Source organism: Nicotiana tomentosiformis, chromosome 1, assembly GCF_000390325.3.
Source record: "Nicotiana tomentosiformis chromosome 1, ASM39032v3, whole genome shotgun sequence".
Taxonomy (NCBI): Eukaryota; Viridiplantae; Streptophyta; class Magnoliopsida; order Solanales; family Solanaceae; genus Nicotiana; species Nicotiana tomentosiformis.
In genome coordinates, this window is record NC_090812.1 from 131205951 (window position 1) to 131231655 (window position 25705).

At 38.4% G+C, this 25705-nt stretch overlaps 1 protein-coding gene across 1 annotated transcript; it reads left to right on the forward strand.

The window, feature by feature from the left end:
- Positions 1-854: 854 nt before the first annotated feature.
- On the forward strand, positions 855-1364 carry LOC138909757 (uncharacterized). The gene has a single exon (XM_070200972.1). The coding sequence runs from the start codon at positions 855-857 to the stop codon at positions 1362-1364; it is 510 nt and encodes a 169-aa protein (XP_070057073.1).
- The last annotated feature ends 24341 nt before the right edge of the window (positions 1365-25705 follow it).

Below are 25705 nucleotides of genomic sequence, written 5' to 3' on the forward strand. Positions count from 1 at the left end.
AGGCTCGTGAACAAGATGTTCGAGAAATAAATAGGTAAAACAATGGAAGCGTATATAGATGACATGTTGGTTAAGTCTTTGAATGCAGGTGATCATTTAAAGCACCTCCAGGAAACCTTTGATATGTTGAAGAAACACAACATGAAGCTTAACCAGGGAAAATGCTTGTTCGGGGTCAGCTCCTGTAAGTTCTTGGATTTCTTGGTTTCGCAAAGGGGGATTGAGGTAAATCCTGATAAGATCAAAGTCATCGTGGACATCCCAGACCAGCTAATAAGCGTAAAAGAAGTACAAAGGATAACCGAAAGATTGGCATCACTTCTTCTCTCTTCTGAAGAAGAAGAAGAACAACAACAACAATTTTGACTGTACTCCAAAATATCAACATGCCTTAAAAGACCTAAAACATTATCTATCAAGCCCCCCGCTACTATCAAAATAGAGGAAGGTGAATAATTACTAATATACTTAACAGTATCAGAGGTAGAGGTAAGTGTGTGCTAGTCCGGGAAGACGAAGGTACACAATTTCCTATCTATTATGTTAGCAAGATTTTGTTAGGAGTAGAGACTCATTATCTGCACCTCCAAAAACTGGCCCTAGCTCTCGTAGCCGCCTCTCAAAAGCTTAGGCCATATTTTTAATGCCACCTGATAGCGGTTGTGACGACCTTCCCTTTGTGAAATGTTCTTCACAAGCCTGAGTTGTCAGGCTGGTTGGCTAAATGGGCGGTCCAAATTAGTGAGTTCGATATTGAATATAAGCCTAGGACTGCGATCAAAGCGCAAGTTTTGACCGACTTTGTGGGCGATTTCAGTCCTGGGTTATTACCCTTGGCTGCTAAAGAAGCGGTTATGGTGTCAGAAAAAACATCAGGAGTTTTGACCTTGTTCACAGACAGAGCTTCCAATGTGAAAGGGTCCGGGCTTGGGGTGGTCCTAATCAGGCCTTCGGGGGAGACCCTGAGGCAGGCCATAAAGATTGTTCCTTTAACTAACAATGAAGTCGAGTATGAGGCTTTGATTGCAGGACTCGAACTGGCTCGGGGACTTGGATCTGAGGTCATAGAGATCAAATGTAATTCCCAGCTGGTAGTAAACCAAGTGTATGGGATTTTCGACACAAAGGAAGAACGCGTGCAACAATATTTGATTAAAGTTCAAATTTTGCTTGCACGATTTAGAGAGTGGTGGATCACACACATCCCGAGAGAAGAGAACGTAGAAGCAGATGCATTGACCAATTTGGGTTCATCCACGAAGATGAAGGGATCCGACTCCGGTACTGTCGTTCAACTTATGCATTCGGCACTGGATGTGGACGTCTATTGTGAAGTAAATACAACAAACCTAGTCTGGGATTGAAGGAATGAGTTCATTGATTATCTTTGGCATGGCAAGCTGCCCAAAGACCCGAAGACAAATCGAGTAAGAACTAAAGACCCGGGACAACGGCTGCAGTTGGTATCGGATTGACCCCGAAGGGAGCATAATCGACGGGAGTGGGTAGAATGTTTGTCACCAGATGACATTTAATGAAGAATATTCCCCAGTATTTAAAAGGCAGCCGTTGCAGAGAATTTTGGCATTCATGGCCTGCCGTTACACATTCATCAATGGCCTCTTTTTATTGTCATTTAAGAGGGGCTTGATCCTAGGATCTTGTTTCCTAGATATAGCTATAAATAGTGACTTCAACAGTCATTGTAGAGACACGAAAAATTGGGAAAAACTTATGCTACATTCCACTCTCAAGATAAAGAATACAATTTTACTTTCTGTTTTATATTGCTATTATTTCTGTCCTCGGAGTCATCGATCCCGGAGCCAGACCTGTCATTTCCTTTGATTTTTATGCTAACTCGTGTCTTTAATCGTATTAATTTATTATTTTTGGATCAAATCGGTTCGCTTATTTATAAACCACGTAACAAATTCAACTATACTGTTTTACTTGTAAACAAATATATCTCAACTTGGTATAACTTTAGTTTTCTTTTGTTTCTCTCAATGCCATTAACAAAACACGATTACTTTTATGTGGAAATGATAGGGGAGCAAGAGATAATACCGGACATACGTATTCTTTTCCGGATTATTGAACTGAAACTTCTTCTCGTTATTATTTTTCATATCACAGTAAACGTATATTAAAAACTTGCGTAAAGCAAAAGTTAGTGCCACCGTTTTGGAAAAAAATTTGATTTTCGAAAATCAAACAAAAATGTTACCTAGAAACGAGAACAACTTCAATCCAAATATTACCATAACTTTAAAATACTCTCCAACATAATTTTTCAAAAAAAAAAAAAAAAAACTCATGACTCAACAACATTAACCGGCCAAATCCGGAAAGCCCACCTAATCATAAGTCCCAACTTGCCATTCTTAAAAGATATATTTACTGTTAGAGCATGATTTACAATTTCCGTTTTCGTCCCATCAGTACCCACGTTTAAGAAGCACCCAAAGAAGAGTATGTTAACCGAGCAAAAGCAAAGGCCAGTTATTGTGTGGGCTTTGGTCAATGCCTAAACCTTATAAAAAGGTGATATTCGGTTTAAAGTATGTATATTTATATGCATAGCGCTTCGAATTTTACTCATATTTTGTGAATTTTGTATATGTAATATAATGATTTATGTTAATTCGTGATATTTTTATGTGTATGAGTCACGTAGAAGCAATATGGGACGAAAGTAAACAATTTGAAGCAAAAAGAGAAGAAAGCGAAAAACCTACCCAGTCTAGCGCCAAGGCCAGCGCGTCGCGCTGCCAGAGGTGCAGAAACCAGTCGGAATTATTTTTCTCCCGCTTCGCTCGGGACAAGGTTTTGCCAGCCCTACACACCCTCAACTCGTATAAAAAGAAGTCTAAACCTAATTTGGAGGGGGAGACGCCACTTTGAGAGGAAAACACAAGCACAAAACACTTGTGAGCAAGGATTCTCAGTTTTTCTTCATCTTTCTTAGTATCTTCAACTATTCAAACACTTGTGAAATTGTTTAACATCATGAGTGTCTAAGACCCATTAGTTATGAGGTTATGATTTAGCCATAAATATTGTTGTTCGAAGTTGACTTTACCTTGATTATAATTCGCTAATATATGGTTGTTTCTTCAATTCCGTGTTTAATTGCTTGATTGTCTGGCCAACAGTTAGGTTCTAATTACTATCTATGCTATGCTTGGGAAAGCTACGTCTAGATTAGCGAAGAATTGAAGAGGGCATGATCTTAACTCTAAGTGGGGGTGGTTTTATGGCTAGGAAAGGGATATACCTAATCACCATACTTAATTTAACGCCGTGATCTTAATGTGTTATTGATAGATTTATTTCATAGGAATATAGGCGTTAATCTATTTTGAATAGGCGGGTAGTAATTCGGGAGAATACTACGAGAGCAATTACTCGATGAATTAGCAACATAAGCGAATTGCACGAAAAGGAGAATTAATTAGAACACAATAGGATTGGTGAATTGATCACAACTCTCGAATGTTTATCTCTACTGAATTTTCAACAACCATTTCCTGCTTGCTTAATTAGTTAATTATTACATTCATTGCTTAGTTATAATCAAACAATTCAACCTTAATTGACTCGACTGAATAACAATTTGAGTGAAATTAGTAGGTAGTTAACACAACTCTCTGTGGGTTCGATATTCTACTTATCATTATATTACTTGTTGATCACTTATACTTGCGTATACTTTTGGAAGCAACAAAATTTTGGCGCTCAAATTCCTTATTACGTTAGAATTGTATTTTCTTTTTTTGCTTGTCTTCCACTTGGGGGTCACCTTGATCGCAGTGGCGACCATCGCGATGACAACTTTATTCAACTCCTACAATTTTTTTCTACCTACCTAAAATGTCTTTTTTTTTAATACCTTTTTCCTCCTTGTACTCACTACTACTGCATACGACTTCCAAAATATTTTACTACTTAAGATTCTATTTTTGGATATAAATTATTGTTTTAGTATAATACATGCCTATGAGAAATTCATATTGCATGATTCTAGTAATAGTGCGAGGCGGATCTAGTTCATCTACGTCATTTTCTGGGCTACTTTTCTAGTATAACCATGTATATCATAAAATTCCCCAGCAAATACTTTATCACTTCCAGTATTTCAACAATAGAACAAACAAAATAAATAAACGAAGGATTCTTAGACGATAGGCAGAAAACAAGTGACAGATAATAAAAGTAAGAAATTGGTGTCCCCTCACTATTCGTCCTTTTTTTCTTTTTGCCCTAGATTGTCAGTAGCTAATCAGCTTGCAAATGGTGTTGTGATTGGAATAACAAGCTAGTCATTCTCAAGCTAACAAACCAAACCTTGATCAATGATAATGATTGTGTAACGATCCGATAGGTTATTTTGAGTATTAGCCCTTATTTTTGTGTTTCGAGACATCTTATAGCTTCTTTTGATGTTTATCTATTAGCGTGTGTGGTCCATGTTGTTTTCCGAAAAGCTTTTACGTAAAATTTTGAAGAAAATGTGATTTTTGGTCTAAAATGGAACTTGAGTTGACCACGGTCAATAATTTTGGTAAACGATCTCGGATCGGTGTTTTGACGATTCCGGTAGATTCATATGATATTTTTGGACTTATACGTACGTTTGGTTGGGGTCCGGGGTGACCTGAGCGCATTTCGGCGCATTTTGTGAAAAATTGTGAAATGAGTTTTAAAGTTGAAATTCTTGAGTTTTAACGATTAATTCTTTTATTTGATATTATTTTGATTATTCGAGTAGAGAGCAAATTTATATGATGTTATTACACTTGTGTGCATTTTCGGTTTGGAGCCCGAAGGGCTCAGGTAAGCTTCGGATTAGTTTCGGACCATTTTTGGACTTAGAGAACTGCTGGTTTTTCTTCTGGTGCACAGTGCTTCGCGGGCGAGAAGGGAAAATTTTGGGCTGGGGCTGGGGCTTGTTGCTTTTCGTGAACGGGAGAGCTAGGTCGCGAACGCGAAGCATTGGGGGATTATCCTTCGCGAATGTGGCAGTCCACTTGCGAACGCGAAGCTTTAGGGATAATCTAGGGGATGTCAGGGGTCTTCATCGCTAACGCGGACCAAGGGACGCGAACGCCAAGGCAGTCTGGGGAATAGCCTTCGCGAACACGATGTTGACTTCTCGAACACGAAGGCCATTGGGCCAGTGCACTTTGTGAACACATCAGGCGCTTTGCGAATGCGAAGAATACCTGACGCCCAGTTATTTAAAGTGTTGAAAGTAGGGAATTGTTCATTCTTTACTATTTTTGAAAGCTAAAACTCGGCCTAGAGAGGATTTTGATGAGACTTTCATCCCTACTTCATTGGTTAGTGATTTTTAACTACTAGTTTTGATATATTTTGATAAACACTCATTGATTTTCATCTTTTAATATATGAATTTCATGGTAGAAATTAGCGCTTTTGGATAGAGTTTAGGGATTTTATAAAACTTAGATTTAGACCTCAAAATGAGGTCGGATTTCCAAATAAATCACATAACCAGCCTAGGGGGTAAATGAGCAATCGGGTTTTGGTCCGAATATGAGATTTTGACCAAGTGGACCCGGGATTTCACTAAAAATTGAATCTTTTTCACTCGTGGGGAGTTTCTAAAGCTTATTTTGAATTGTTTGAACTATATTTGGCTAGATTTGATTGGTTTTGAGGCTAATTCTAAAGGAAAAGCCGTTGTTGATCATTGATTTGGTTGCGGGAAGAGGTAAGTGTCGTGGTTAACCTTGACTTGAGGGAATTAAGACTTGATTGGTTTATTTGCTACTTGATTTATGTGTGGGGACGGCATACATGCAAGGTGACGAGTGTATATACGTAGTCATGGGTTAAGCATGCGAGTTGGGATAATTATTTATTGTCTTCCATTATTTCATGCCTTCGTTTAATCCATGTTGTCACTTGTTAAATACTTTAATTGTTACCTGTCCTTACTTGTTAAATTCATGCATTTATGCGTTACATATCTTAATTGCTAATTATTCTCCATGTATATGTGCCTTTATTTATTGACCGCATTTACTTATTTTATGACTTTGTGTGTTGTTAGATACTTACTTTTATTCACTTTATGTCTTTGGTTATGTAATTCACTTATTGCGTTTTGTTTTGGGATACGCCGTAGTTGATTATAATATATTCATTTAATTAAATTTGTTTGGGATCAATTTATTTAGGATCGGGTTGCACGCCGTAAAAGATATATATATTATTGTGTGAGATTGGGTTGCATGCCCTAATGGATATTGTTATTACTGTTTGGGATCGGGTTACACACTGTAACGGTATTTATATATATTTGTGGATCGGGTTGTGCGCCGCAACGGAGAAGACATGTTATTTATATATTTGTGGATCGGGATGTACGCCACAATGGAGAAGACATATTAGTTGTTCTTAGTTGTTGGTTCCGTATCCATGTTGTATTGGGAAAATTGAGCTTGATGTTATTCTAGGGCTCTCTGTTATGTATTTCATGTGCCAGTTTTTATGCTATTCTTGTGTCCTCTGTTTTGTCGTTATTTCATTTATACTCGTATAAGTTTATAGATAGTCCCTTGTTATAGCCTCGTCACTACTTTTCGTCGATGTTAGACTCGGTGCTTACGGAGTACATGGGGTCGGTTGTACTCATACTACACTTCTGCACTTCTTGTGCAGATTCTGGTGTTGGTCACAACAAGAATCAATGGAGGCCCGTTCGGATTAGTTTTGCACGGAGACTTGAGGTAGAGTTGCATGACGTTTGCAGTCCCTGGAGTCCCCTTCCTTATCTAGTTTACTATTTAATTTGTTTCAAATAGTTGTATTTTCATTAAGACATTGGTTTTAGCACTTTTAGAATGCATGTACTTGTGACACCAGATTTTAGGATTTGACTAGTCAGCGTTTGGAGTTATTATATCTATTTTTGAAATTATGCAGCTTTATTTCTCATTAAATTGCTTTCACATTGGGTTTTAAAATGAATGGATGTGTACTAATGTTGGCTTGCCTAGCAAATGAATGTTAAGCGCCATCAAGGCCCCGCGACTGGGATTTTGGGTCGTGACAGATTGAGACAATACAGAAGTATTCTGAAAGAGACATAATACTTTAATAATATGGTTTGGTCCATCTACATATGATGAAACTAAATAAAAAATATATAAAAACTATCGAGAAAATAATCTCCCGCTAAACAAAGCTCTCTTAGAGACTATATTGTAGATGCTATTATTTTATGCGTGAAGGGCGGGTCTCTAATTTATAAAGGCCCATAATCTTTTTTTTCAAAAAAGGAATCTGTCAAATATGAAAGAGATATATATTTCCATTTAAGAAAAGTAATATCAATTATGGTAAATATTTTACTATTCCTTCAACTAACAGGTAAAATCCAAATATGATAAAAAAGAATGGGACATACCCTATTAATTCTCCCCTTTTGCCTAAATTTTCTTGATAAAACTTGATCTGCCTTGTTAACATGTTCTTCATTACTATTGCTTCCTATGATTAAAAATAGGTTTCGGTTAAAAAATGAAGTCTCATGCGTTAAGAGTGAGAACAGATTAAAAATATTAGTTCCACGCATTAAAAATGAGCAGGGTTAAAAGTAGAGCCTTATGTTAAAAGCACGCAAGGTTAAAAGTAGAGCTCATGCATTAAAAGTAAGCATAGGTTAAAATTGGTTTTTAATTTTTAAGATGCAACAACAGGAATGTTAAAAATATGGTTAAAATATTTCTTCACATGAAGTACTTTGGATATTTTTTATTTTGAACAAATGTTTTCTTTATCATCAAATTGGTTGGAGCTTGAATTGAACTCCACCTTGAACATGTCTTCAACTTGGCTGAACTATTGGCTCTGATACTATTTGTTGGGATCAAAATAATAAGGTGTCATGCGGAAGCTAACAAAGAAAACCTTGAATGACAATAATTGATACAACTTAGAAATATTTTGAAAGAGACATAATACTTAAACAATATGGTTTTGTGAAGTGACTTACATATGAAGAAATTAAACAAAAAGTATCGAGAGAATAATCTCCATCTAAACAAAACTCTATTAAGGACTATATTATGGATGCTATTGTTTTATATGTGAAGGAGAGATACCCGATTTATAGAGGTCCACAATCTTTTTCTTCAAGAATGGAATCTGTCAAATATGAAAGAAATCTATATTTACTTTTAGGAAAAGTAAAATTAATTACATGAAATATTTTACGTTTCCTCCAAGTGATAAGTAAAATCTAAATATGGTAAAACAAATCAGACCATACTCTAACAAATGGGAGCTTAGGCATACAATGAAACTATCTTCTTCAACTCGAATGATGACTTGCTTAGGCATAGAAAATCTGCTTTAAAATCCAAGATTCAAGAGGTAGCCAAAGAAGAAACTATTCCAAGATGCTGATGGTTGCGATATGGATTTTTGCTGGGACTGTACTGTTTCTTCTTTTCTTTAAATGACGCATACCTTTTTGTATGCACGTAAACTTCTTGCTGAACTCATATGTACAGAGTTGGATTTGTCTAATTCACTCATAGGAACGGAGATGGATAGACTTCATATTTCTCTCCTACATGTATTTACCCCTTTTGGTTATTAATTTACAAGTGCTAGGGTCTTGCCAAACCTCCACAATAATGGTGGCTTTTGATTTTTTTTTTTTTTTTAAAAAAATTGTTATTGTTCCATGTAACTTACAATTGACTGCTGACTATTAAAAACTATCCAAAAGATGGATCCTGCATTGTCAACAACCCACCAACCCCTGGCCAGACTCTTCATCCAAAAGAGTAGATTTGAAATATGTGTACAAGTTGTCACTTATCAACAACCACACCCTTTTAGCAGACTTTTGGATTTGTTGTTCATTCCAACCAATAGAACCACTATATCCTTGCATGTCAATTTCAGTTGTTGGTAAACTATGATGACTCTTTATTTTCAGATTAATTAATTAAGTTCTCGTCTCTTTACCGTTTTAACTTGTCTCAGGCTTTAAGCATTAAAAAATTAAATCAATCAGAAAATAAAAAAGAAAGTGTACCATTGTGAGGATCCTAATTATTCTTCTAGATTTGGCTATTTGATACCTCCCACCCTCTAGCGGCGGTTGATGTGGCAAGGAGCATAGCTATAATCTCATACGAATGAGCACCTATTATGGGTGGTTCCAACCTTCTAATAAGCAACTTTTATCCCTTCATAGGTTAGCTATTGTATGAAAAACTATTTAATTTGGAATATCAAATTATTTTGTATTGTATAAATTAGTGATTATTACATGAATAACCACGGTATACCATCTTTAAGGATTTAGTTCCTAGATGCACAAAGTAACATTTTTCCCCACCTATCTCTATGACTTTGGAGAGCCGCTAAATAATGAGGTTATGCATATGCCTGAGTTAAATAATCGAGCGTACTTCTTCTTTTGCATAGAAATCAAAATCTATTATTATTAGAAAATCAATTTAATCAAATAAAAATATTTTCGCTATCGTTTGTTTGACACACAACTAGTGAAAGTGATTTTCTAATTGCCCTTTTTAGTAATTTCATATTTATATAGTTTACGCGTACTCTCAATTGGCCTTCTTTTTAGACCCTAGTAAGAATTGTTTTTTTATCTCTAGCCTTTTTAGGATATTTTTGCAGGTGAGGGAAAACACAACTTTTAGGGGGATTTGATTCTTGTACCTAATTAATTTCCGTCCTCCATGATAGAATTGCAATTACGGATTGATAAGTAGTTCAAAAATTATTTCCAATCTAAGAATTTTTCCAAGGGAAATCACTGATAACAAAAACATCTAGTTGTGTTCAATAGTGGCAACCATCAACTTCAGTACCTATGAGATTCCTCACGTAAAATATTAACCACTTCAGAAGCAAATGCCAAACAATTGGACCTTCAAATGGGAACCCACATCACCAACTCAGCTCAACAACTCCCGCAGCTGTTTTCCTTGGCTAAGAAAAAAGGTGTAATACTTCATCCCCCTATAAATTATCGTCTGCCTTTTTAACAATTTGTAGAAAAATAATTAGTTGCCCTCACAAAATGAAAAGACCACCTAAAATTGGGATCTTAAAATGGGGTTCCACGTCACCAAACCAAGCTCAACGAACTCTCAGAAAGGATTCTTCGACTACTAAAAAAAAGTAGTAATGGTTCCTTCATCTTATATAAAAAAAAGGAAAATTAGTAGTTTTAGTCCCTAAACTATTACTATATTCTAATTTTAGTCCTCGTGTTATTCGACCTAGCATCTTTGACCTTTAATTAAACAAACTAAGTGACTTTGGTCCTTCACTAACGGAAAGCATAAAGAGAAAACGGACCGTTTAAAGTAGCATGTTCAATACCCGAATTGTCCTTCTCAGTTTAAACGGTCCGTTTTCCCTTTACACTTTTCGTTAGTGAAGGGCAAAAATCTCTCAGTTTGTTTAATAGGTCAATATGCTTGGTCAAAAATTACTGGAATTAAAATCGATATATAGTAATAATTCAAGGACCAAAAATTACATCGTTTACTTTGCCTTTTTCTCGGAATAATAGAAAATAATCAATACCCTCGCAAAATGACAAGACCACCTAAAATTGCGTCTGGCTACTGAAAAGTAAAGCAGTTTTTAAAAATGTGATTCGAGACATCCCAAAAAAGGGAAAAATTAAGAAAATTTTTAAGACGAGTAGCTAGCAATCTATATTTCTAAGAAAGTGTCCGATTCAAATTACATTAACCATCCATTCTTGTTTAAATCTCAAGGTGCATTATTAAATTATCTTATAACAGCAGTATATTAATTAGTCTTTCTTCAATAATCACACTACTTTTTTGCTTACTATTTTTTTGGTTATCTTAAATATGTTTTGAAAAAGGTTCTTTCTGTTGAATAGCTATCAGTTTTACAGAACTGTTTTCATTATATACTCGCACATCAAAGGAGTCGCTATTTCCAGTAATAATACTACTGAATATTTGGAAGTATAGAGTTGCTCTCCTCGTAAGATCTCAACCATAGTGTTTAGAAGGTGACCCACGATAACTTCCACGCACATCTGTTCCTTTCTTGTTTTTCTCAGTGTTTTAAAACGCGTGGGGCGTAAGGCGGGGCGTTGTATATATGTCTTAACGAGGCGTAAGCCCCATAGATAATTAATTTTTAATATTTTATAAAATAATATAATGACAGTAAATATTTATAAACATGTAAAATTGCATAAAAATTATGGTATATATATATATATGTGTGTGTGTGCGCGCGCGCGCTTCATCCCCACAAAAAACTAGTCAAATAATCTATTATACGCTACTTACAAGCAATGTTTTAAAAGGCGGGGGCTTGAGGCGGTTCGTTTTACTTGATATGGGGCGAGGCGTAAGCCCCATGGATCTTCATATTAGAGTTATGCTCAATCTTTATATTTCTATCGATGAATAGAACTTTTATCATTAATTTGTTAAAGAATTTTGAAGGTCAACGATATTAATTAGGAAATTCGACATGTGATTTGCATTAGAACTGTTAGGCGAGCCCCGAGCGTTGTACGTTAGGCGTGTTTAGGGCGCACGGTCGGGCGCTTGAGGCGTAAGGCTCACAGAACTAAGTCTCATACATGAGCCCCAGGGCATTTTGCAAGTGCCCCGCCCAGGAGCAAGCCCCGGACGAATCCCAGAAATACCTTTTAAAACACTGGTTTTTCTTTATATATATAGTTATAGTTATTTATTTCCTAATTTTTTGGAGTTTGCTTTTTTTATTTAACAAATTATTGGGGCTTTGTTGAATAGTTTATCTTCTACCTTACCAACAACAACCACCAACTTCTTTACCCACCCAACTTACGTCCTCGCTGGCCGCCAACTCCCTTGCGCACACCTTTTATTATGCAAAATTTACCAAAATGGGAATCGAAAATTGTCGTGGATATCTTTCTTTGGAAATATTAGTAAGAGCTAGCCCACGCCTTTTTGCTTTACGAAATATTAGTAAGAGAGAAACGGCAATTTGAAAAATGATCTTTTAAGTAAGGCTACGATGATTCGTACAACTAGAAAACAAAACAAATGAGAGTGATTGAATAGAAAGTTGGTAGCTTACTTGAGGTAACAATTATCTTCTCCATCTAAGTTTGTGTTAAAGATAATCTCCTTCAACTTTTAGACTATACACATTCTCTCAATTTACCACTTCCAATGATAATTCTTTTTTCTTCTTTTTCTTTTTTAACAATGTTTGCTAACTTGGCTTAATATTTTTCTATCGCCGCCTTTTATTTTCCCCTAAACTACTTTACTTTCAATATTGTATTCCTACGTCCTACGTCCTTTTGTTTTAAATTATAATTGTAAGTTCAATAACAATACAAATGTATGCATATACACAGATTTTATATCAAATCTATCTGGTCGATTACTCAAATAGTCACTTAATTATACTTATAGCACTCAAAAGGTCACTAAATAAATTTCTCAATTTTTTGATGGTCAAATACCTATTTTAACCTCTAAATTATCAATCTATGTCTTTTTAATTTATTTAATTATTATGATTTTTTTCTTTTTTTAATTTATAGTATGGACTTACCTATAAAATAAATAAACTTATTTATAAAGTAAAAAGTATTTTTCAAGCATATATACTGTTGGAACAATAAATAATTGAGAACAGTTATCAATCATACATAATATTAGAATAGTTAAATAATTTAGCAAGTTTTCAAGCATATATAATGCCTATTATAAATATATCTCTATTCTAAATAATTATTTTTGTATTACACGCATGAAATTTATGTGTTAAAAGCCTTTATTCTCTTTCATTCTCAAATGCATAAATAAAATTTTGAGTTTTTATTGTTAATATCAAAATTACTAATACAAAAAAATTATTCTAATTAATTATTTTATGGTGATCAATTATTTTATTATTTTAATATTACATATGCTAGAAAACAAATTCACTTTTTAAAATTTTTTAAATAAAAATTTATTTATTCTATATGTAAGTCCATAATATAAACTAAAAAGAAATATAATATTATTAAAAAGTAAAAAACAATAAAGGTTGATAATTTAGAGGGTAAAATAGGTATTTAGCCACCGAAAAATCGGAAAAATTAAGTTGAGTGGACTTCTAAGTGTTATAGTCATAGTTAAGTGATTTTATTAGGTCATTTTGGATAGTTGAGTAACTATTCTAGTAATGAACTTCAAACCTACCCAATATTTTACACGAGTATTATTTTGTATTAGGTGCATTGAATATTCCCCTCTTTTACTTTTTAGTTTTGTAGAATGATTTTTTTGTTGTTGATTGCCACTAGAGTAAGAGCAATTTTTTTTTCCCCAGAAAATTCTTTCATAGTCCATTTATATAAATAAATGGTTTTGATTACTGTTTACTTTCCTTTCAACCATGTAAAGAAACTTTTATTTGTTAAATAACATTGTAATATTAATAGTGTTTACCCTCAAAATCAGATAACAATTAAATTTGTAAGTGATTTTAAGGATACGCGGATTAACTTGACACAAAGCGATAAATTAAGTTGCAATTGAATAAATAATGACAAAGTAAATTCAAACCACACGAATTGGACAATTTCAGCCTTGAAGGAACAATCACCCTCGAGCCGGATTTACCACGACCAGTAACAAGATACAAAAGAACAAGAGCTTAAAGACAGAGAAAATAATAATGTATTGCTTTTGAGTGCGTGCTACCACGTCCTTTATGAATTATCAGATCCCCTTTATATAGTAGAGGAGTCCTACTTTAGGTACAATTCTATAAAAGGTAAAACAATCTTTTGATTTACTGATTGTCGGTTCTTTATTGATACGTGTCGAGATTTCCGCCATAACATCCGGCCGGTCACAGATATTTCGGTTTTCTGTTGGCTATGCTGACAATGTTTCTTCGAAGTCGTTCGAGGCTAGGGCCGATTCAGGGATCATGGCCTTGATATTCTCGAAGGCAGGCGTCCTGCCCCCGAGTTCTAGCCCGGTGGGACTTGGGGTCGATCTTCAGTCATTTATTGTCATGTCTCGAGCTTGGCTTACCATGTTAGAGGCTAGGAAACACCATGAGCTCGATTTCGACTGTACACTGATAGTCCCCTCATTTTTCGGAGAGTAAACGACGAGAAACGACATGAGCTTCCGATTCTTACTTCGATACCCCGTGACAGAAACGACAAAACAACTGAAACGTCTCACCAGTCAAATCTTAATGGCATTAAATGCATGTCAGTCGCCGGTCGGCCATTCCTGGATGTGAACCGCCGCTGAAATACTATAAATATATCTTCCTTTGTTTATTTTAACTTTACATCCAAACCTTCTACCCTCGTACCTTTAAGATTTTAATACTTTCTAGCACTCTTACTCCGGTTATTTGAGATCCTTTGCAAGAACTCTTGTCCATCTTCATCTTAAACCAACAAGTACAATATTTTAACTTCCTTTCCTTCTCTATTTTTCCTCTATTTTTAAAAGAAATGGCAAAGACTTCCAAAGCTGTTCCCAAGAAAGAAACCCTTTCTACTTCGCGACCGGCTACTGAGGCCGAGGAGACTATTTCACGCACTGCCGTCGATGAACCAGTACCGGAACCCCCTTTGAAAATGTTCGTCCCCAGGGGATGCCCGATCAATATTGATTTTAAGGTTGAAAAGACTTCCTCCGTACAAGGCCGGTGTGAGGAGGTCTCGAGGTACATCTACTCGATCACTAAAGATGTCCTTCCTACGGTCCGAAAGGACTTCAATTGGGCTGATAAGGACATAGTAGTTACCGAACCTGATGAATCCATTACCACCCATGTCGAGGGATACTTAAGTGTTTACACTTATCCCTTTACACTGGGCCCAGTGGACCCGGTCATCATCGATTTCTGCAAGAGATACGAGGTATGCCTCGGTCAGATTCATCCTTCACTCTGGAGGATCGTGATCCTCCTTCGGTTCTTCGTGAGCAAGATCGATGGATACTTGTTCACCATCGACCATTTTATCCGTTTATACAGTCCCCGAATCTTCCGGAGGAGACTGATAAAGCTTGTGCGTCGGGCCAGTAAAGCCCTATTCTCGAGTATTGATGGAGATAGGGATCGGGGCTGGAAAGGTTGTTTTGTCCGAGTGAGGACTTCAGACTTGATCCAGTTGAGCGTATGCCGTTCCTTGAGAAGTGGAATACATCATGTAAGTACAATTTTACTTTCGAAAGTCGATTTTATGATTTTTGTTTCCCTTCTTTCTTATCGGTGCTTTGGCGTGGTGCAGCCGTCGCTCGGGTCCTGAATGTTGTCCCTGAGTCGAGGGTATCGTATCACAAATGCCCTACTCCGAGTGCTCGTGGCGCAAGCTCTCGAAGGGCCATTAGGAGGCCCGTTCCATGGTGAGACTCCTTCCCTGAGTAAGTAATATTCGGATTCCTTATTAAGTCATCACTCCCCTTACTTCCTTTTGCAGGTTTATCCAAGGATATGGAACTGAGGCCTCCATCCGGTGGCGAGAACTTCCCTGCCGAGTACCCTGCTCTGAGACAGGCTGAATAGAAGAAAAGGAAGAGGGCTCCGAGTTCTCCGAGCTCGGAGAAAAAGAAAACGAGGAGAAGGTTGGTGCGCAAATCTAAAGAAAGCACCAGTGCCCGAGCACCGACTTCGAATTTGCTCTTCCGGCTGAGAGATGAATCTGAAGAAGAAGAAGACGAAGAAGACGAAGAAGAAGAAGAATAAGAAGAAGAAGAAGAAGAAAGAAGAAGAAGAAGAAGAAGAAGAAGAAACTTTTATCTTGATGGATTGCGTGCCTTCGCAGCTCGAAGGGCAAGGGGCCTTCGAACCAGAGAACCTCGAGACCGATGTGCCTCAATTAAGGAGGTCGATGAGGAGGCCGAGGCTTCCCGAAAAGTGGGCAGTGCCCCGAAGGAAATACTCGGTGTCATAGACATCACCGAATCACCTTTGTTTGCTGAGTTCATATATAACGAGGCCCAAACGGTGAAAGAACATCCCAATGAAAGGGCGCCCCCTTCCGCGGCTTTTTTGATGGCATGGATTCTACCGCCACAAAGGACGTCACCGGTTAGGGTGACTTCGAGGTGCCAAAGAAGAGTCCATCTTCAGCAAGCGTACCTTTCTCGAGCCCGAAAATGATCAACCGGTTCCCATCTCCGAGTGTGGATCCTTACCGGAAGCGATCCATCATCATTTTCATTCCAGAGGATGCCCGAGTCCTCTCCGCCCCCGTAGGGGTGGCCAGCTACCTTCGGTGTCTGGTGATCGAGGAAGACCAAGCCAAGATAAATGAGGTAGACACGCCCTGCCTGTTCAATGAAGCACAACATGCGCTAAACCGGATAACTTCAGATATCTCTTGATGACTTCAATTTGTACCCAGACTAATTCATAGATAACCATAACATATTTATTTGTATTTGTAGGCCTTGGTGCTTTACCACGAAACTTTTCTTCGGTATCGGGACGAGCTGAAATAGCTTGAAGTTAAAGTCCGAGGGCTCACTAAGAAGAGAGATACTTACAAACTCTTTAGCGAACAACGTGAAGGAGAGGCTAAGAGCCTCTGAGCTGAGTTGGAGGTGGCTCGGAAGGAGCACGCTAACCTGGTTGAACAGGTAAAAATATTTGAAGTTAGTTACGATGAGCTAGAGAGGGTGACTAATGGTCGGAATCCGCAGATCCATCAAAAGATCGATCGGATCGACCAACTCCGAGCCGAGATGGATGCAGTCAAGGCCGAGGCTGAAGAATGGAGAGGCAGGATGGACCGCCTGGCCTCGAAAAAAGGAGACTGCTCGGGTGCAGTTGACCTCGGCAGAGGTCCAGCTTCGGGCAAAAAAGGAGCTCGGCCGTCTCCAGTCTCAACTAAGCTCGGCCGTCTCCGATCGGGAAAATCTTGCCAAGGAGCTCGAAACAGCTAAGTCGGTGGTTGTAGTGACCAAAGTTGATGCCAATGAGATGGTGGCTCAATATAAGGCCGATGCCGAGGCAGCTCAGGACCGACTGAAAGATATCATCGAGCACGCAAAGCGGCAGTCCCGAAGAGAGGCCTTCGAGGAAATTCATGCTCGGGGTTTCGATTTATCGGCTGAGATCAAGAGTGGTAAGGGACTCGAAGCCGAGGCCAAGACATTGGTGTATCTCGAGGATGAAGAAGACTTCGAGGGTTCGAGCGGTTTCGAGGTCGGAGGGGACTCCGAAGACCCTGGTGACGAGGCGGGCTCCGGTGAAGACCAGGCCATTTAAGTGCCTTGTATATTTTCCTTTATTTTCGCATTTTTGTACTTTTGTACTTTTTGTTTTTGTCAAGGCCGTTTGGCCTTTGTAAAGATCTTTCCATATATAATATATATAAGGCTTCTTTTTTCTCTTCGATAGTTTTTAAGTTTGTTTCCCTTTGCTTTATTCTTTATGTTTGCAAAGATCAAAATGCCTTAGCATGTAATAATTAGGTCATGTTCGGAAGTTCGAACAGACCTAGCCTTCGATATTATTTTGTTTAAGACTTCATGGGGGCTCGATATGACCGGGAGCTTTCCCCAACGTACTTAGAATTTTTTAGATTATAGTTTGTCGAAGGTAGCCTTTTGAACTAGTTTAGAAATTTTTGAAAGCCTTATTTTTTGTTACGGGTTTCAAACGTCTCTGAGCCGTTTTAGCACGGTCATAGCCTTTCTAGTTCGGGTGTTGACCAGTGGACTTGTTACACCGAGTCATCCGGGCTTAACCGAGATAACCATTCCCGAATGGGGTTGGCCGTAGCCTTTAAAGTTCGGACACTGCAAAATAAGCTTTGTGCCCCTGGATTTTATTATCCCGGGATGTCTGAACCTACCTTGGGCGGCAGGCCCCGAGTGAAGTGGCCCTTGGGCTCGATGTCTTTGGGGAATCAAATGTAATAAGGAAAAGTTTTCAAAGGGCAAAATATTTATCCGCAAGGTAGAAACTTCCTTTCAATTTGGTGTGTAATATACAAAGTTACACATGTGTTCAAGTTTTATCTCCGGGCTCGAGTGATCTATGTGGGCATAGTTCATTCGACCGTTTGGCCCTTACAGTAAACCCTATCGATCGAGCCTAAACTAGCACAAAGTTTCTTTCTTTGCCAAAATCGTAAATTGGTTTTCTAAGAGTAACGCCCCCCAATGTTCGGGGTTGATCATAGAGAAGCCTCTAATACTATTGACAACCAGTCTTTGATTCTAAGTTAGGACTATCCATCGTTACCTCGTTAAAAACCTTGCCGGAAAACCTATTTGGGACAAAACCGGTTCAAGGAAAAAAGAGTGCAACGCGTGCTTCAGGCCTAGAAAATTGTGTCGTTCTTTGATGGCTACCTGCAAGTGTTAGTCCAAAATGTAGATAAATAAAAGAAGTGATCGGGTCGTACTTTAGCAGTAATATCATTTCAAGGGAGTCACGTTCCAGTTGTTCGGTATTTTTTTACCGTTCATTGTTCCAAGTTTGTACGACCCTTTTCCGGTGATCTCGATAATTTGATACGGACCTACCAGATTCGTTCCCAGCTTTCCTTCATTTGGGTTCCGAGTATTTAATGTAATCTTCCTCAAAACTAAGTCCCCAACATTGAAGTGTCGAAGGTTGGATCTTCGATTGTAATACCTCTCGATTCGTTATTTTTGGGCTGCTATTCGGACGAGGACGGCTTCATACCTTTCGTCTAACAGTTCCAGGCTCGTGTTCATGATCTCATTGTTTGATTCTTCGGTTGCATATCGGAACCTGAGATTTGGTTCTCCGACTTCGACCGGTATTAGGGCTTCAGCACCATAGACTAATGAGAATGGGGTGGCCCCGGTACTGGACTTCAAGGTTGTACGGTATGCCCATAGGACTTCGGGCAAGATTTCTTTTCATTTTCCTTTGGCGTCAGTCAATCACTTTTTGAGGTTCTGTAGTATGGTTTTGTTCGTGGATTTCCCTTGCCCGTTCCCACTAGGGTGATAGGGCGTCAACAAAATTCTTTTGAATTTATGATCTTCGAGAAACTTGCTTACTTTGCTGGTGACAAATTGCTTCACGTTGTCACACACGATCTCGGCCGGCATTTCGAACTGACAAATTATGTGGTTCCAGATGAATTAAATGACTTTCTTCTCCCTAACGTTTTCAAACGCCTGGGCTTCCACCTATTTAGAAAAATAGTCAGTCATAAACAATATAAATTGAGCCTTACCGGGTGCCCATGGAAGGGGGCCGACGTTGTCCATCCACCATTTCATGAATGGCCAGGGTGACAAGACCGAATGTAGTAGTTCCCCGAGCTGATGAATCAACGGAGTATGCCTTTGACATCCGTTGCATTTTCGTACGAACCCCTTTGCATCCTTTTCCATGTCGATCCAATAGTAGCCGGCTCTGATTATCTTCTGAACTAATGATTCGATGCCCGATTGGTTTCCTCAGGTGCCTTCGTGAATTTCCCTCAGAACGTACTCGGTGTCCCGGGTCCTAGACATATGGTGAGTGGGCCATCGAACGTTCTCCGGAACAATGTACCGTCTTCGGACAGGCTAGTCTGGGCTGCCTTCTTACGCAGAGTCCTTGATTCCTTAGGGTCCGAAGGCAATTTTCCGGTCCTGAGATATTTTATATATTTGTTTCTCCAGTCCCAAGTTAGGCTTGTTGAGTTTATCTCGGCGTGAACTTCTTCTACTACCGATCTCATGAGCTGCACGACCGCCCCTGAGTTGAACTCGTCATCCTCGATCGACGACCCCAAGCTAGCAAGGGCATCGGACTCACTGTTTTGTTCCCAAGGCACGTGTTGTAGAGTCCATTCTTTGAACTGATGTAACATTACTTGCAATTTATCCAAGTATCTTTGCATTCGTTCCTCTCTGACCTTGAAGGTCCTATTAACTTGGTTCACCACAAGGAGGGAGTCGCACTTAGCTTCGATCACCTCTGCCCCAAGCTTTTGGCCAGTTCGAGACCTGCAATCATGGTTTCATACTCGGCTTCATTGTTAGTCAATTTTACAGTCTGAATGGATTGTCCAACTATATTACCTGTGGGCGGTTTCAATACAATTCCAAGTCCGGACCCCTTAGCGTTTGTGGCGTCGTCCGTAAAGAGGGTCAAGATTCCCGAAGAGGTCCCCAAGTTCAATATCAACTCTCTTTCGACCTCGGGTATTAGGGCCGGTGTGAAATCGGCCACAAAGTCTGCCAAAATTTGAGACTTAATGGTGGTCTGAGGCCGATATTCGATGTCGTACCCACTGATCTCTACGGCCCATTTGGCCAACCGTCCCGACAGCTCGGGTTTATGCATTACATTCCTCAAGGGGTAAGTGGTTTCGACACATATGGGGTGACATTGGAAGTATGGTTTTAGCTTCCTAGATGCACTTAGCAAAACGAGCGCCAACTTTTCTAGGTGAGGGTACCTAGTTTCGGCCTCGCCAAGGGTCTTACTAACATAGTAAATTGGAAATTGCGTACTTTTCTCCTCTCGAACTAGGACTCCACTTACCGTTATCTCCGATACTACCAAGTATAGGTATAGTTGTTCGACTGTCTTCAGCGTGTGAAGCAGCAACAGGCTCGATAGATATTGCTTGAGTTCCTCCAAGGCCTGTTGGCATTCCGGGGTCCAGGAGAAGTTATTCTTTTTCTTCAACAGTGAGAAGAAACGGTGGCTCTTGTCGTACGACCTCGAGATAAATTGTCCCAAGGCGGCTATGCGTCCGGTTAGCCTTTGTACGGCTTTCACGTTGTCCACAACAGTGATATCTTCGATGGCCTTGATCTTATCGGGATTGATCTCGATCCCTCGATTGGACACCATGAATCCAAGGAATTTACCGAACCCGACTCCAAATGCACATTTCTCCGGGTTCAGCTTCATATTTTATTTCTTCAGTATGCGGACGGTTTCCTACAAATGTTTCAAATGATCCTCTGCTTTACTTTGAAAAGGTCTGACTTCCCGGTCTCGACCTTGATATCCCCGGCGTGCGCTTTTACGAATGAATCTACAAGCATGGCAAACGAGTCAATAGAATTAGGAGCTAGGTTATGATACCGTATCATAGCTCCCTTGGATAAAGTTTCCCCGAACATTTTCAGTAGGACAGACTCGATCTCGTCATCCTCCAAGTCATTTCCTTTGATGGCACATGTGTAGGAAGTCACATGCTCATTCATATCGGTTGTTCTGTTGTACTTAGGAATTTCGAGCATGCGGACCTTTTTCGGGATCGGCTTCAGAGCCGTGCTCGGAGGAAAAGGTTTTTGAACAAACTTCTTGGAATCCAGGCCCTTCAATATTGGAGGTGCTCCAGGGATTTGGTTGACCCTGGAGTTATAGGTTTCCATCTTTTTGTCATTGGCTTTGATTTTCTTCTCCCCCGATTCTATCCGTTTTGTCAACTCTTCAAACAATTTTATAATATCGGGGTTAGTCCCCGATTCATTTGCATTCATCCTTTCCGTGATCGATTCATTTTGGCGGGTGACTTCCCAAGGTGGCTCGGGTTCAATCGTGCTCGGTGCTCGGCTTTGGTTCTGCAACTGAGCTATCACTGTCTATTGAGCCTGTAATATTTCGAAGATCACTCGCAAGTTGATCCTATCATTTTCACCGTTATGCGTATTCGGAGCAATTTATCGGACTTTTATGAGTACATTGTTCTCGGGATCTGTAGGCAAATTTGTGTCGATGGCCACATGCGAACTAGCGTCGATGAGGTCCGCCACCGAGACTCCGCCGAGATCGACTGGGGACCGGGTGCTGCATTGTTATTTTTGCGATGGTGGGTGGACTCCGTGTTCGTGTTTAAAGGGGCAGACTGTGGGTTTGACATTTCGATTTTAACCTGGAATCAAAAATACTTTAAAGAACAAGTGTAAAATAGGGTGTGTTGCGGGAATTTGTATCAAATTGCCGCTATTATCCTTAGCCCCACGGTGGGCGCCAAATTGTTTACCCTCAAAATCGGATATCAATTAAATTTGTAAGTGGTTTTAAGAATATACGGATTAACTTGACACAAAGCGATAAATTAAGTTGCAATTGAATAAATAATGACAAAGTAAATTCAAACCACACGAATTGGACAATTTTAGCCTTGAAGGAACAATCACCCTCGAGCCGGATTTACCACGATCAGTATCAAGATACAAAAGAACAAGATCTTAAAGACAGAGAAAATAATAATGCATTGCTTTTCAGTGCGTGTTACCACGTCCTTTATGAATTATTAGACCCCCTTTATATAGTAGATGAGTCTTACTTTAGGTATAATTCTATAAATGGTAAAACATCTTTTGATTTATTGATTGTCGGTTCTTTATTGATACGTGCCGAGATTTCCGCCGTAACATCCGGCTGGTCACAGATATTTCAGTCTTTTGTTGGCTATACTGACAATGTTTCTTCTAAGTCGTTCGAGGCTTGGGCCGATTCCGGGATCATGGCCTCGATATTCTCGAAGGCAGGCGTCCTAACCCGGGTTCTAGCCCGGTGGGACTTGGGGTCGATCTTCAGTCTTTTATTGTCATGTCTCGAGCTTGGCTTACCATGTCGGAGGCTAGGATGCACCACGAGCTCGATTTTGACCGTACATAGATAGTAAAGGAAATTTATGGGTTTCTCCTTTGCAAAATCGATTGTCTGTAGCAACTCTCGGATTACTGATCATTGAAAATTCTCACATAACAGATAAAATCTCTATTTTTACAGCCTAATTATCCCTAATTAATGATGTAGAGAATAGACCCTAGTCATTCTCTCTGTGAACAAGTGGTCTCTCAACACTCATAGTCAGGGACGGATTTAGGGGGCGGAAGAAGGTTCACCCAAATCCTCCTTATCGGGAAATTACTTTGTACATATAAGGCAAAATCTGATTTGTACCTCTATATTTTATATTTTGAATCCCCTTAACATAACCCAAAAGCATAGCTCAATGGTTAAGGGGGCTTAAAATCTTTATAAAGTTGCTGGTTCAATTCTCAATAGACACAATCTCTTTTAATTTTTTAACTTTTCTTTTTTAGAACCCCCTTAGCAGAAATCCTACATCTGTCACTGCTCATAGTGATGTTTATATAGACTCACTTACAGCTTGTTTGGATGGTTGTCACCTATTGTATTGTATCGTATTGTTACTTTAAATACAATATTTGTTTTGATTGTTACTTAAATTTTATTATATCGTATCGTTAAATTCATCGTTACGTAATGAGAAAAGTTTCACTTTATGGAACGGCGGATTTGTTCCTTGATTTTTTCTCTCATCTTGCCCTTTCTTATTATTAAATAATTATATTTTAACCTTTATCCTACTTTTTAATATAATAATTCTACTTTGTATCCTATTTTTTCTTAGTAATGTTGCAAGTTTATTCTTCATATTGTTGGTGCATGACATCATGAAATAACGGCAAACGATACAATCTATCTAAACGTTGTATTCATCAAACAATACAATATAATGCAGTACAATACAATATGATACATTATGAAATAACATGTAATAACAATCTAAACAAGTTGTTAGACTTAGGATTAGACCTAATGAGCAAGCTAATAAGCTAGCACCCTTTATGAGTGTACCAAACCCAAAAAACTATTATTTCCAATAAACATCAATAAAATAAAAGAGAAAGAAAAAAATTTCAGGACACTAAGAATATAATTACGAAAAGAAGGTTGATATTTAAGAACAATATCCACTTTGAGATAGAATGTCTATAGTATAAGTTTGAACGTACGGTTTGATCTTTACAACTTGGAGGGAGATTTTGATTTTTCCCTCAACTATCTATGTTCTGTGTTTTACTTTATATGTTTTTTTTAGAAGTGTTCAAACTGAACCGGAAAATCGCACCAAACCGAAAAGACAAATCAAATCGATTGAAAATTCAATTACGTTTGTTTAGATTTAACTTAGTATTGAGTAAAAACATGCCAACTAAACCGACACATTAATATATAATTTTATATATACTTTTAAAATATTATATATATATTATTTTTAAAAATATATCTAAAAATATTTGTGTTGCGCTCATGGGATATAATACTTAATAGAATTATGAAGTGCATATATTTTTATTTGCTTTAAATAATGGTTGATTCTAACTTATATCATCACTTTCTTATCAAGTGTTATTGAAATGTGTCAGTCTCTTTGTTCTTCCATATTCATATGTCAAGATCTATTAAACTCTTATATCTTTTTCGAATTTGATATCATTATTTAGGGTTCTTATTGATTTTTATATTTAATTATAAAAAAATGGTAAGTTTGAAAGTGTACATCAATGAAAAATTATTATTAGACTAAGAAAATAAATATCTGTAATGACCCGATCGGTTGTTTTGAGAATTAACATCCCGTTCGGTGGCTTAAGGTCTCGAGTAGCTTCGTATTGTGTATTATGACTTGTGTGTGTGGCTGGGTTTGTTTTTCGGATAATTCGGGATCGATTTAGAAGAATGATGATTTTTGTGGATCGGAGCTTAATTTTTGTGTAGACGAATCCGGAATGGTATTTTGATGATTCCAATATCTTTGTATGGTGAGTTTGGACTTAGGAGTATGCCCGGTTTTGGATTTGGAGGTCCGTAGGTTGATTTGTTGCATTTTAGCGAAAGCTGAAAAAGTCAAAGGTTCGAAAGGTTGAGAGGTTTGACCGAGAGTTGACTTTATTGATATCGGGTTCGGATTATGAATGCGGGAGTTGGAATAGCTCTGTTATGTCATTAGGGACTTGCATGTAAATTTGACATCATTTCGGGTTGATTTAATATGATTCTACGCGAGTTGTAGAAGTTGAAAGTTCATTAAGTTTGATTTGTGGTGTGATTCATAGTTTTGATATTGTTTGATGTGAGAAGGTCGGTTTTATGTTATGAAACTTGTTGGTATGTTTGGACAGTGTCCTAGGGGCCTCGGGTATGTTTCAGATGGGCTACGGGCCATTCCTCCAATTTTAGATTGTTGTTCTATCATCTGGTGTATCCTTATCCGCGTTCGCCACCAAACTTTGCATTCGCGTAGAGTTTCTAGTGGAGGCCACATTTTGTTCTTCGCGGCCGCGAAGAGGTGACTGCGTTCGCAAAGCTTTGAGGACTTTAGTCTACGCATTCGTGTTGTGGCATACGCGATCGCGTACAAGGAAATCTGGAAGCGGGTCATTAGGGCTTGCTCTCCGCGTTCGCGGGACAGATGCGTTCGCGATATTGTTGTGGTCCTGCTCACCGTGTTTGCAACCATATTGTCGTGTTCGCGTAGAGGTAATATTGGCATTTCATCTTTTGTGCTTCGCGATCGTGAAGGGTTTTCTGCGACCGTGATGAGTAAATCACTGGGCAGCAGATGTTTAATTTCCAAATCTAGAGTTTTGTTCCATTTTCAGCTTTTGAGCTAGAGATTTTGGTTTGGGGCGATTTTTGAAGAGATTTTCAAGGAGTTGATCGAGTTAAGAGATTTTGACTCGGATTTTATTATTATGCATGAATCCATCATTGTTTTTACCATTTAATTAGTGTTTTGAGTTGAACAAATTGGGAAAAATTGTAAAAACTTCATAAGCTATATTTTGAGGATTTGAAAGGCGATTTGAGGTTGAAATTGAATAATATTAGTATGATTGGACTCGTTAGT

What these genes read in the sequence shown, in the direction of transcription:
- LOC138909757 (XM_070200972.1), top strand. Translation starts at nt 855, where the DNA reads ATGGTGTCAGAAAAAACATCAGGAGTTTTGACCTTGTTCACAGACAGA.